At 41.9% G+C, this 13,682-nt stretch overlaps 1 protein-coding gene across 3 annotated transcripts in view; it reads right to left on the minus strand.

Moving 5' to 3' along the window:
- Window positions 1-13,682, minus strand: part of LOC135104179 (metalloreductase STEAP4-like) — a 166,930-nt gene that overhangs the window by 2,019 nt on the left and 151,229 nt on the right. For all 3 annotated transcript variants that reach the window (XM_064011278.1, XM_064011279.1, XM_064011280.1), the window contains exons 5-12: window positions 4,928-5,353; window positions 4,475-4,703; window positions 4,167-4,319; window positions 3,657-3,798; window positions 2,078-2,283; window positions 1,457-1,587; window positions 992-1,119; window positions 756-828 (exon numbers count right to left, since the gene is read on the minus strand). In XM_064011278.1, the coding sequence (XP_063867348.1) occupies window positions 756-828; window positions 992-1,119; window positions 1,457-1,587; window positions 2,078-2,283; window positions 3,657-3,798; window positions 4,167-4,319; window positions 4,475-4,703; window positions 4,928-4,973 (1,108 nt within the window). In that variant the 5' untranslated portion in view covers window positions 4,974-5,353. The remainder of the gene's footprint in view (window positions 1-755; window positions 829-991; window positions 1,120-1,456; window positions 1,588-2,077; window positions 2,284-3,656; window positions 3,799-4,166; window positions 4,320-4,474; window positions 4,704-4,927; window positions 5,354-13,682) is intronic.

Consider the following 13,682-nt stretch of genomic DNA (forward strand, 5'->3'; position numbering starts at 1 on the left):
CAGGCCTCGATTTGAGTCGGTGAATTACAATGACGGCGAGGAGGATGAGGGGACATGAGACGAGCACTGGGGACGGTGTGAAAGATGAGGGGAGGAATCTAGAGATGTGAAAAAAAAGAACTTATCGAATGTGATATATATAATAAAAGCTACGATATAAACTGCTTTTCATTTCCTTCACTACATTACACACATAAACTGCACGTCCTGCTCTTCTCTTTTTTTTTCTTTTTAAGTAAGGGAGCCTTACGTCCCTCATAACTAATCTATTTGCTTTCTTTTTATTTGTTTTCCTTCCTTCCCATTTTATACCTCTCCTATTGATTCCCAAATTTCAGAACTACGACTCACTCCTTCCTTTTTGATTTTAGTAACTTTTTTTTATTTCCTCTTTCCCCGTTCTATAAAACACGATGATGAACTGAGGTTCCGGACTAATGTGCTAACTCCTTCCTCGCAGGTGGAGAGGACCTCCACCCGAACTGTACCTCTCAAAAGCGACGCTACAGCTTTATGGGGACAAGGATCACGTCTTCGAAATTGCGTCGAACAAACTGATGAACATACCGTCGTATGATCCAACGGTTCAAACATAAAGCAAGAGAAATAACATGTACTAACTGGAATCCAAACATCGGCGCCAGACATCTCTTCTACAACAAACCCGTTCCTTCTTGTTTTCTTTATGCTTTCCTTTCTCGCTCATACTGTTCCCTCTCTACCCTCTCCACCTCATACTCACACCCCTCACTCACCCGAGGCCACGAAGGCGTTGCGCCGCCAGTCTGCATTCCAAGACAGAGGACTACCGGCAAGCTTCAAGATAACCTAGGAATAGATAAGAATAAAAACATATAATTAAACAATTAAAAACAGGATCACGTAACTAGGCATTGATCCGGTCTAACATTATATCATATACATATTTTTTCTTTTTCCTTCCACTCGCGGTACAGAGAACCCCCCCCCCCTCTCTCTCTCTCTCTCTCACGTGCAGCAGGGAGTTGAGCAGCATGAGCAGGCCGAGATGCTTCCTGCTCTTCAGCCAGAGGTCAAGCCAGCCAGGGAACTGTGAGTACTTGGTGCCGCGCCAGAGCTGCAGGTAGGCGGCGAGCACACCTGATGGGAGAGTGGTGATGGCGGTGGTGGTGGTGATGGTGGTGGTGGTGGTGGTGGGAGGGAAGGATGTATTTTCTTCGCATGATTGGAAGACTGCTCAGTAATTACAAGAAAACCAGGAATAATGATAAAAACAAATATCGCATAACCAAAGAAAAGCGCAAAAAAAAAAAAAAAAAAAAAAAAGAAAACACTGGGTACAGCCAACAGGAAGAAGAAGAAGAAAAAGAAGAAGAAGAAGAAGAAGAAGAAAAAAAGAAGAAAAAGAAGGAATGAAGAAAAAAGAGAAGAAAAAAAAAGACAGCCAGTTGCCATATATTAGCAGTCGCAGTCTCACCTGGCAGGTAGCAGAGGGCAAGCAGGGTGAGGGCGGTGTCGGCACAGGCAATGGACACGTTACTGGAGACGAGGCGGTTGAGGGAGGACCAGTCGTTGCTGGGGTGCTGCAGGTGGCTACACAGCTGCCACCTGACACAGCGGGCAGGGGGTTAGTGGTGAGTTACTTCAATGAGCGACTGGCGCCGAAACAGCCAGGTTGTACGAACAAAAAATGTCCTGCTGTCATGTAGTAAAAGAATTATGTGCTGGGCGGCGAGAAGGAAAGGGGCCCAGGGCAGTAATGGAGGGCTGTTTGCCACTGGGGAGTATGATCTGCTTAATCCGATAAATGCAAGGCACTGCAAGCTCCTGTAGTTGTTGCACATAAAAATAAACCAGGAGGACTTTAACCAGTTCTCATCAGCATTACCTTCGTTTTGCATCCCGGCGGCAGCGAAACAACAACAACAGCTACTACTACTACTACTACTACTACTACTACTACTACTACTACTACTACTACTACTACTACTACCACCACTACTACTACTACTGCTACTACTATTACTACTACTACTACTACTACTACTACTTCTACTACTACACCTACTTATACCACTACTCCTCCTATCCCACTCACTCAAAGAGGAGGAGGAGGAAATAAAACACGAAGACAGCAAGGGAGGTAAAGAATCCACCGCGCCACTCGGTAAAGAAGCTGAGTGGGATGGCCTCCACCTCCTGGGCGTTGGAAAGGCGGCCCATGTCCAGGGGCGTGAAGCGAAGGTCGCGGGCTATCTCACAGACCCGACGCCGCGCAGCCTCGTCATCGCTGCACACAGGGACCTGCAGAAGGCGTCGGCGGGGAGAAGAACGAGTTGAGATGTTATAAGTGAATTAGGGATCGGAGGAATAATGCTACACACACACACACACACACACACACACACACACACACACACACACACACACCACACCACACCGCCACAGCACAGTTGCTCACTGATCACATCATTGACATTGGTGATGCGCTGAGGGCGAGGTATCCTGCCTCCAAGCTGGGCATCTCTGCGGACTTCGACCGCTTAAATATCAGTGACATCCTACACCAGCTACACCTCACCTCACTTATATATATATATATATATATATATATATATATATATATATATATATATATATATATATATATATATATATATATATATATATATATATATATATATATATATATATATATATATATAAAAGTTTAGATTTCAGAGTTGTAAAAAAGGAAAATTAAAATTAAAAAAGATAAAAGTAAAAAAGTTTAGATTTAAGAATTATAAAATAAACGGAAAATATAAAAAAAATAAATAAAAAAAACTTACAAAAAGTTTAGATTTAAGAATAAAAATGTAAAAAAGAAAAAAATAAATAAGAAAATAAAAAAAGATTAGATTTAAGAATTATACAAAATAAAATAAAATAAAAAATGAACAAAATAAAAAAATCATAAAAAGTTTAGACTTAAGAGTATTGTAATGTGTCGTGTTTGATGTGTAATGTTTGTGTGTTCATGTGTAGTGTTGACTGTTTAATGTGTAATGTTTGTGTGTTTCTTGTACCACTCAATGTGCAGTGTTTAATGTGTTGTGTTATGTGTTTCTTATGTTATTTCAAGTGTAGTAGTTAATGTTATCATCGTGATTTTGTCACCGTCTAAAGAAATTCCTTGAATAGAAATGTTGAATTGTTTCTTGTTTTCTTGTATCATTTAGTGTGCAATTTTGAAATGCACTCTTTTATTGTCACTTGTAGTTGTTGAGTGAATATAGAAAGGCATCACATTCCTACCACCATTATCCAGTCTGGCTGTAGTGCATCCCTGAAAGTGTGTGTGTGTGTGTATGTGTGTGTGTGTGTGTGTGTGTGTGTGTGTGTGTGTGTGTGTGTGTGTGTGTGTGTGTGTGTGTGTGTGTGTGTGTGTGTGTGTGTGTGTGTGTGTGTGTGTGTGTGTGTGTGTGTGTGTATGTCAAATGTAAATCCCTCTAAGTCTGACACACCTTATCAAGAACGAGAAACAGTTTTTCATTCCTCGATTCTAATCACATTAATGATATTTTTTACTTGTATTTCATCATAGCTTTGTCTCTCTCTCTCTCTCTCTCTCTCTCTCTCTCTCTCTCTCTCTCTCTCTCTCTCTCTCTCTCTCTCTCTCTCTCTCGCTCTCTCACCTCCTTGCTGCCCATATTGCCGCGGGTGAGGGCGTAGGCGGACAGCACGTTGAAGGCCTTCACCACCCTGGCGGCGGGGACCAGCGCCTGCAGCTCCTCCGCCTGACTCAACGACCCCAGAGAACTGGATGTGGCGGGGGTCCTGGAAAACATCGAGCGTGTGTGTGTGTGTGTGTGTGTGTGTGTGTGTGTGTGTGTGTGTGTGTGTGTGTGTGTGTGTCCATGATTTCATAAGGGCAGGGGATATTAATTAATTTCCAGTCTAATCCACTTTAATCTCTCTGGCGCTACCACCTCATTCACCTGGCTGATGATCCAAGGGTATATTAGTCCTGTGATGTTGCATCTACGTTAATCCTTTGTTTATATATTTTCTGTGACACCAGAAAGCAATGTGTAGTTCCCCAAGTAAGTATACGTCTTCCACTATATCTTCAAATAGAATGATAAGGATGCTATCGCCATTATCTCTACGTGTATCTGTGTGTGTCTGTGTGTGCGTCGCCTCACCTGTTGCTCACGTCAATGACAATTTTGCCGGCCAGTTGCTGCAAGGGCAGGGAGGCCACATGGGTGAAGGGCACGGCCATCACCACCACCTCGCCCTGCTGCAGCGCCTCCTCGTGCTGCATCACTGTCGCCCCGATGCCCGATGCCCGGGGTCTGTGGGAGAGAAGGAAGCGGACGAAATGGGTTACTTAGAATGGAATGTCTCTTTTTACTACAAAGGCTCTAATGTTTATTTATTTTTTATTTATTTATTTTTTTAGTATGGACTTTAGTTATGGTCAGTTACTAAACTCTCACCTCATACACACCTGGTCTTCTGCGGGTTCCTGCTGCCCACCACCACCTGGTAGTTGGCCTGCACCAGCCTGCCGGTCAGCGCCAGCCCGAAGTCCCCGCTGCCCAGCACCACCACGCGCTTTACCTCTTGGTGAGCATTCACGTCCACCCAGAGAGAGTGAGAGGCTGTCCCGTTGACGTCCTGCTGCCGTGCCTTGACTTCCATTGCGTCTTGCTTGGCGTGGGGCTGCCCGTCGTTTCCTGATCCACCGGAATGTAATAAAATACACAATGATGAAATTTCTTATGTCAGCTGACCACCTGTTTGTGTATCCTATTAAACCTAAAAGGCAATAAAGCAAAATTATCCAGCTACAAATGGAATATACCATTGAACACATCATATATCTCAGCACTTCCCCAAAAATATGTGCTGCTGGTTAGTACATACATATAATATACCAAAAACTTCACATAAACCTCACCTGCACCAGATGGCAGTGTGGGCGTCTCGGAATTGAGAGGGCTCATTTCTTAAGTCTCGTTGTCACAAAGCCGCGTAGTGGGAAGCAGAAAGGGGATGGACGAGCCTGGGATGTCTTGTGCTGCAGCCAATAGCGATACTTTCATGCAACGGGGAATAAATCGCGTTGCAACTTCGTCCAAGCGTCGCGAGGTGGAAAGACGAGCACGAGTGGCGTCCGTATCCACTTATGTCCGCCTGCCTAGTGAGTGCCCCAAGTCCGGCAATAGACAACGCCGGAAGCCCCCTGCGTGTTGAGGTGGTTTTATGGTGTTTACAGTAATCAAATTTGCCTTAACAGGTCCAAAACCCTGCAGTGAATGGTGTGGTGCTGCCCCACTGGCGAGTTGTGTGGTGTCACTGTGATGGGAGCAACGCGTCGCTCAGGCTGGGAAGATAAGACCAGGTGCCAGGATACACACACACACACACACACACACACACACACACACACACACACACACACACACACACACACACACACACACACACACACACACTGTCTTTACTATTACGTATACTATTACGTAATATTAAGGATGAAAGGGTGAGTTCACCTTTATCACATGAATGATGGTAGACTGTCACCAAGCTCCTCTAAGTGATAAGGCCATCACGGGCGGGGCCACACTCCTGCCCCAACTCCCAGCCCTGCCCAGCTCTATTCACTAGCACAGCGGAGAGGCTGATTACACCGCGTTCTCATCCTGTGCGTCATCTACTGGTTACGTATACTTTCAGTCTATCTGTTCGTCGGTCTGTCTGTCTGTCTGTCACACACACACACACACACACACACACACACACACACACACACACACACACACAAATGTAGCATTATATACATGCTCGTATTCTGAAGTCATAGCTTTCTGAATATTCATGTATTCATTTAAAATAAATTCACCACAACAACAGTCAGGTTATGTCGCCAAGCAGCTTGACTTGCTGAATGAAGACAGATACGCATTGTGCTCATGACGGGACAAAAATCTTTTCTATCTTCAACATCAGACACTTAATGATCCAGCGGGACACAACCAGGCAGTGGCATGGCAAACAGCCTTATCACCATTACCGCCCTCTACATATCTGGTGCTTTCCCAACTGCCAGGCTAGTGGTGATAATCGTGATATGGAGAATCTTAATGCTGAGACTCGCGTCATCATCACTCTTCATTTTCTGAGTTATGCAAGCTCACAGCGGAATGTTCTGTTCACGGCATTGCCTGTCGTGCAAAGGTGGCCAGGTGAGTTTTAGAGAAACATTTCCTAGATCCTTTAATGTCATAGGGTGTTCACCACCCTTATTTCTTACACACACACACACACATATATATATATATATATATATATATATATATATATATATATATATATATATATATATATATATATATATATATATATATATATATATATATATACCTAACACATACTAGAAGGGACACACAGGAGCTAAGAGCGTCCTGACGACCGTCTGGCAGACTCTCTCATCACTTTCCCAGGAGAGACAGTGCCGACTCTCACACAGACTTCATATTTTGACAACTTGTATACAGATCTAATATATTTAAGAAAACAGAACTCAAATCTCGCTGACATTTCTCTGCGACCTGCCAACCAATCAAAATGCATTTCCCTTCCACTCAGTCTGAGCTTCACAACACTTCTTAATATACAGGAGTTATTTACAGATTTTATATTCCTACAACCACGCTGCCATCATAGAGCAGACAATGTAGTATAGAGAAGCTGCTGACCTCGTACCAGGCGCCTCTGCCGCGCTACGCTTATACAAGTGGCATGAAATCAAGGCTCTAAAGCAGGGGTTCTTAACCGGGGGTATCCATACCCCTTGGGGGTATGGGAACCAAAGGCCAGGGGTCTGGGACTCGATTTCTGGGTACTGGTAGTTTCTGTTCTTTTTTACAAATAAAACGGAACTATAACTTTATTAATTTTGCTTTCAGTAAAAAATAATAAAATTATCAATGGTTATGTTTTTTCCTAGTAATCCGTATCTAAAGTACAGTAAATTCAAGTGATTGAAATACTCGTATCTGGAAGACATATTGGCAAATAATAGGATTGGTGATAATTATTTGAACAGTCAAGTGAAGGGGGTATGGGACCATATTCGACAATCCATTGGGGGTATGGAACCATCAAAAGGTTAAGAACCCTTGCTCTAAAGGAAGGAAGGAAGGCTGACTTTGTATATTATGTACAAGCGAGCCGTGAGTTACTAAGGTCTGAGCAACAAACACACACAGTAAGTGGCACAGCGTGATTACAAAAAATAACACTTCTCATACAGTGAATAATGGTGAGAACAGTAATAAAAAGAATCCCTGTGTGGTCACCGCAGCAGGTTCGTCTTTTCCTGACAATAGCTCGAAGATGATAACAGTGATTAGTAACTTTTTAGTGATAATGTTGCTTGGAGAGAGAGAGAGAGAGAGAGAGAGAGAGAGAAATGTGTGTTGATCTTTTTCAGGTGGGACTGGCGCCGCTCGAAGCTTCAACACGCACTTCGACACTCGTCTCGTCATGTCGCCTGAGGGTTTGTTCCATTGTTAGCGACTCTACAACGACAACAACAGGCAGTCCTGCTGCATTGGCGGGTTCGGTGCCACAAACACGTCACTTCAGCGTCTCCTCTTTGCAACATTAGGAAGCTGCATAGAGTACTCATGAAATCATAAATAACGTTTATAAAACAAAAAAAAGCAAAACAAAAAATACTTATTCTCCTAAAAGAAGAAAAAAAAAAATAATCAAAGAGGAGGAAAAATGATAGAAACTATTCATATTTAGAAAGTCACACAGTTGCTTGTGTTTAATATTTGCCAGCTAATATCAAAGGTCGTAGGCTGTGCGCTTCGTAGCAACTGCTGTGTAATGGCGGCATTCCCGTGACGAGCTCAGCCATAAACAATAATGAGACAAGCTGAGCAAACAGTGAAATGTAAAGCGCACGTAACTCTTTTATCTTTGCACACACACACACACACACACACACACACACACACACACACACACACCGAATTACATAGTTGGTAAGGGTGACCAAATTTGTCGTCGTTTCTTTTCTTTTATTGTAAAAATAATCTCTCCACTTTTAACAACAAGGCTCAGTACCACGCTCTAGTCAATACAGGGTCTCACGTCTTCATCACAGTAATGCTCGCCTGGAACTGAATTTGTGTGTCGAGTCTTGAGGCGTGAGACGTGTGAGATGTTCAGGTGTTGTCCTCTTTAACCAGCGATGTGACTGGTGCTCTGGGACGTGATGAAATCATCCTTACCAGCAATGAACGGTTCTTTTTATGATCTGACTCATCAGAAAACCAGCCTGTTTACCTTCACGGTGAGCGTTATCAGACCGGGAACTCTCCGAGGCTTACTCCACTTCCTCACACCGCTAGCCTAACACACCTCCATCCCCATCCACTATTTGCTCACTGTACCTAACAGTATCCCTCCCTACAGGAGTCACTGACATGAAGAGAGACCGGTGATAGCGATGACCCCTGTTGAGGTCTGTCAATCAGTCCTTACCTTTATCCTTACTTGTCACCATCACATTTTTTGTTCAGACTCTTATATTTGCTATGTTAAAAAAAAAAAAAACTGTAGTAAAGCTTCAGGTGCTTGAACTGTTTGAAATGTTTACCAAAATAAAACAACATAATGTTTCTAGGAACTAGGATGATTCCTATCGCGTGTGAATGTAACATGAGAAAGAACAAGCAAATCAGCTGGCAAGATAGCCAGACATTTTTTAGCACCGCTCAGCCACCTTCCCACGCTCTCTTGACCCTCCAGGGAATATGAAATTTCCCAGCAGCAGCAGCAGCAGCAGCAGCAGCAGCAGGTGTGCCGCGTTCTGCTGCCTTCACCAAACATGTGCAGAATGGTGCGACTATAACTCACCAGCGTGCAGCACGAGTGGCAGGGCATCCACGTGCTGTGGTCTGCCTTCTCTTTACGCTCATTGTTCCCGCTTATCACTTGTTACCTACCAACTTAATGATCATGTCTCTCTGTGGTGCTTACATAAGAACATAAGAACATAAGAAATAAAGGAAGCTGCAAGAAGCGACCAGGCTTACACGTGTCAGTCCCTGTATGAAATATACCTACCTATTTCCATCTATCATCCCCATCCATAAACTTGTCTAATCTTCTCTTAAAGCTCCCTAATGTCCTAGCACTAACAACATGATTACTGAGTCCGTTCCACTCATCTACCACTTTATTCGAGAACCAGTTTCTTCCTGTCTCTTTCCTAAACCTAAATTTTTTCAAGTTTGAACCTGTTATTTCTTGTTCTACTCTGGTTGCTGGTCCTAAGAATTTTGCTAACATCCCCCTTGTTATAACCTTTATACCACTTAAAGACTTCTATCAGGTCCCCTCTTAACCTACGTCTCTCCAAAGAATGTAAATTTAACAGCTTCAGTCTCGCCTCGTAAGGAATACTCCTCATCCCTTGTATCCTTTTAGTCATTCTCCTTTGTACTGATTCTAACAGACCTATATCCTTCCTGTAATGTGGGGACCAGAACTGCACAGCGTAATTTAGATGAAATCTGACCAGCGCCAAGTATAACTTTAATATTACTTCGGGCCTTCTACTTTTAACACTCCTAAAAATGAATCCTAATACCCTATTTGCCCTGTTTCTGGCCTCTATGCATTGTTTTCCTAGATGGAGTTCAGAGCTAACTATAACTCCTAAATCTTTTTCGTACCCTGTACCTACCAGAGTTTCTTTGTTTAATGTGTACCTACTGTGTGGGTTTCTTCTACCTACGCTAAGTACTTTGCATTTGTTGATATTAAACTGCATTTGCCATCTGTCCGTTCATTCATTCATCCTATCTAAATCTGCCTGCAAGGGGATGGCATCCGATTCTGACCTAATTAATCTATCATTGTGTCATCCGCAAATTTACTAACATCACTACTAATTCCACTATCCAAGTCATTGATATATATTAAAAACAACAATGGCCCTAATACTGATCCCCGTGGCACCCCACTAGTTACATGACCCCACTCGGATTTAGAATTGTTTATTACAACTCTCTGTCGCCTGTCGCTTAGCCATGACCTTATCCAACCTAACACCTTCCCATCTATCCCGTGTGCCCTAACCTTTCTCAGGAGCCTTTGATGCGGTACCTTGTCAAATGCTTTACTAAAGTACAGATATAAGATGACATAACATCATCATTATTTACTGCCTCGTACACTTTACTGTAAAAACTTAACAAGTTTGTCAGGCAAGACATGCTGTGACTGAATTATCAAGTTATGTTTGTCAAAAATGTTCACTAATGTTCCTCGCTATTATTGCCTCCGATATTTTACCCACAACTGAAGTTAAGCTGACAGGTCTATAGTTAGACGCTAAAGTTTTATCTCCTTTCTTAAAGATGGGTTAGGCTACATTAGCCTGCCTCCACATTACTGGTGCCTCACCTGACTTGTGTTTTCCTAAAGACAGAAACTAATGGCACACTAATAACCTCTTTGCATTCCTTAAGTACTCTGGGATATATTTCATCTGGTCCTGGTGTCTTGAATTTTTTTTAGCCTATCTATCTCCTGTTCCACTATCTCCTTAGTTATGGAAATATGTCAGCTTCTCATTCTCATCTGCTCTAAACATGCATATCCTGCATGTTTTCCTGGGTGAACACAGTTAAAAAATGCTCATTCAGAATTTTACTAATCTCCTCCCCAAAACTAACCATGATTGGTGAGGTCACGGCGAGCTGCTGAAAGTGTTTTGGGGTGGAAGGCAGGCTGCTGATGGAAATACAAACAAGGCAGCAGTGCCACACCTACAAAGAGAAGAGGTAGATCTTTTCGCCTCATCAGAGCACAGGTGCACTCTTTTAACTGTCTTACGTACCCACTGCCTACCTGCATGTCTGCGTACACGCCTGTCTACCTACTTGCCGGTTGTTCTGAATATCCTAACTCTCTTCACTTTTCTTGAAGAGTAACGCTCAGGTGTGAATTTTGCCAGTTTCTCTCCCTCTCTCTCTTACCAAACAGAGAAATGAATTAATTAATCATTAAATATATAAACAAACATGGGAATGCATAGATACAGTCGTCATTCTTTCAAATAGAACGACCATGCAAGCTACATCATTAGTAGCGCTAAAGGTGTTTTTATTTTATACTGTATCGTGCAAAGCAATTTGGATTTAAAGTCCAAATAATGTACACGCTTTATTGTTGATATGGAAGCTCTACGCACATCGCTAGAATACGCAGCATCGGTGTGGCATCCATGCCTGACAGAGGCGCAGCACACTGCCCTGGAACGTATACAGAAACGTGCATTCAGAATAATCCTGAGTCAGCAGTACGATCATTATACCGCCGCCGAAACACTGTTTGAAAGGTGCACCAAACTCATTCTAACGTTTGGAATCAGTCTAACGAAATCTACAAAGCATAGGGCGCTACTCTTTCGTACATGCACCAAGTTCATGGCAGGAATACGAGAAGGGACGGAAACCTTTTACAAACCGTCCGCTGTCGAACGTCCCGCTACAAGAAACATATTGTCCTATGTGTTGTTGCCAAATTCAACGAAACATTTACCTGATCGCTGATACACCATTATACTTCACAATGAGTTCATATTTTTTTATGTATGATTTATTTTGTGCGGTTATCTTTATTTTTGAGGTTGTTATTATACATACCATTTGAACTCGACATCATGTATAATTTTATTCACTAATGATACTGTAAGTCAAGTCGCTGTTTTACTAACAGTACATGTTGTTTATGCTTGTCACTTTCTTGAATGAAAAAAAAAAAAACTTTAATGAATAATAATAATAATGATAATAATAATAATAATAATAATAATAATAATAATAATAATAATAATAATAATAATAATAATAATAATAATGATAATAATAATAATAATAATAATAATAATAATAATAACAATAATAATAATAATAATGATAACAATAATAATCATAATAAAATTATTATTATTATTATTACTATTATTATTATTATTATTATTATTATTATCATTATTATCATTATCGTTATTATTATTATTTAAGTTAAAAAAAAATTACAAACATATCCATATCTAACTCCCTGTTGCAGCAAGAAGCATCCATATTTCGATCCAGTTGAGGTAGAAAAAAAAAAAAAAAAACGAAGCAGCAAGCACGCTGAACTAAAGGGGTTCGATACTTGATGTAAGGGACACACAATGCTCACATCAGAATGTGATGACGCAGCTGGTCGACTTATTCCTCACAGCTTATAGAAGGCAGCCTGGAGGAGTCCCTGGCAGACAATGGAAAATTGCAGTGTGGTGGTGTGTGACATTTTGTATACATTATTTAGTATCTTATAAACATTTCAATTTATTAACTTTCAATATACAGCTTACATGAGTTTATTCTGTGATGTAGCAAGTGATTGGTGTTATGCGTGAGTGCTTTGTGTAATCAAGCAATATTAAGGTCATAGATCAGGAGATACAGAGTGAGTCTGTTTTTGGTAGGTATTCCCAGTACGCGCTACGAGAATCTGCAGGTTACCTTTCATTATCGCTCTCTCTTCATCCTCCTCCTGTAATAACTTTTTTTTTTTTTTTTCCCAAGAGTCACTGAGGTGTCACGTGATGGGTGAGCACAGGATGTCTTGAGGCTAATGGAAGAGAGCAGGCTGCATCGCAAGGAGTACAGAGCTGATAACTTTACAGGTTGCGTCATGAGAGTTTGTTAAGAATATTCCAATCTTCGAGGCATACAAAGCTCATCACGACATCAGGATGCAGTACCGCCTCTCACCCCTTGATAACAGGGCGGAAAATACGTGGCTATGCCGGGAAGAACGCCATCTGAACACGTCACTGAGACGAGGGGGTAAGCGAGGCCAAGAGGATTTCCATTTCTTTCCTTTCTTTCCGCGATGTAAGGGAGCGGCGTCTTACGACCTCATTGTTGCGGCGTAAAGGTACTGATCAATCAAATAATCCGCAGCGATGTAAGTAAAAGACATATTCACAACATGGAATGGAGAGTACAATAGAATGAAAACTAAAGACACTCCTCAATCAGAAATACCCGTTTTCTACATCTAAGGTTACCAGAGAAGACTAATTCTACTCATGGTAAACTACGATATTCACAACGCTGAGCATGCCGCCTTCATCCTAGCAATATAATCTTACTTCAGGAGAATATTACAACTTGAGAGCATGGGTATGGCTGGGAGGTGATTTTTCCAACATGTAGAGGAAGACAATGCTGAAAACAACACACTGGTTTTTGTAGTGGTCGCAGAAAATCGTTGGAGAGACTGTAGTGGGAATATAGATAAGGTGGAAGATGCTTTGATGCGACACACACACACACACACACACACACACACACACACACACACACACACACACACTTGATAACCTCACTAATAACATAACTTTTTTACATCACTACTGCCACACCACCACAACTACCGCCACTACATACAAACAAACGAACGAACGAACAAACAAATAAAACAATGTGTTACTGCTCTACCATGCCTCAATCCTCCAACTCCGATGAATGACTGGTTCTTAGCACAGGGCTCTAAGGGCACGAATCTACCACCACCACCACCACCATCATCACCACCACCATCACCACCACTGAGGGTCCCAAGTA

This window comes from Scylla paramamosain, chromosome 10 (assembly GCF_035594125.1).
Source record: "Scylla paramamosain isolate STU-SP2022 chromosome 10, ASM3559412v1, whole genome shotgun sequence".
NCBI classification, from domain to species: Eukaryota; Metazoa; Arthropoda; class Malacostraca; order Decapoda; family Portunidae; genus Scylla; species Scylla paramamosain.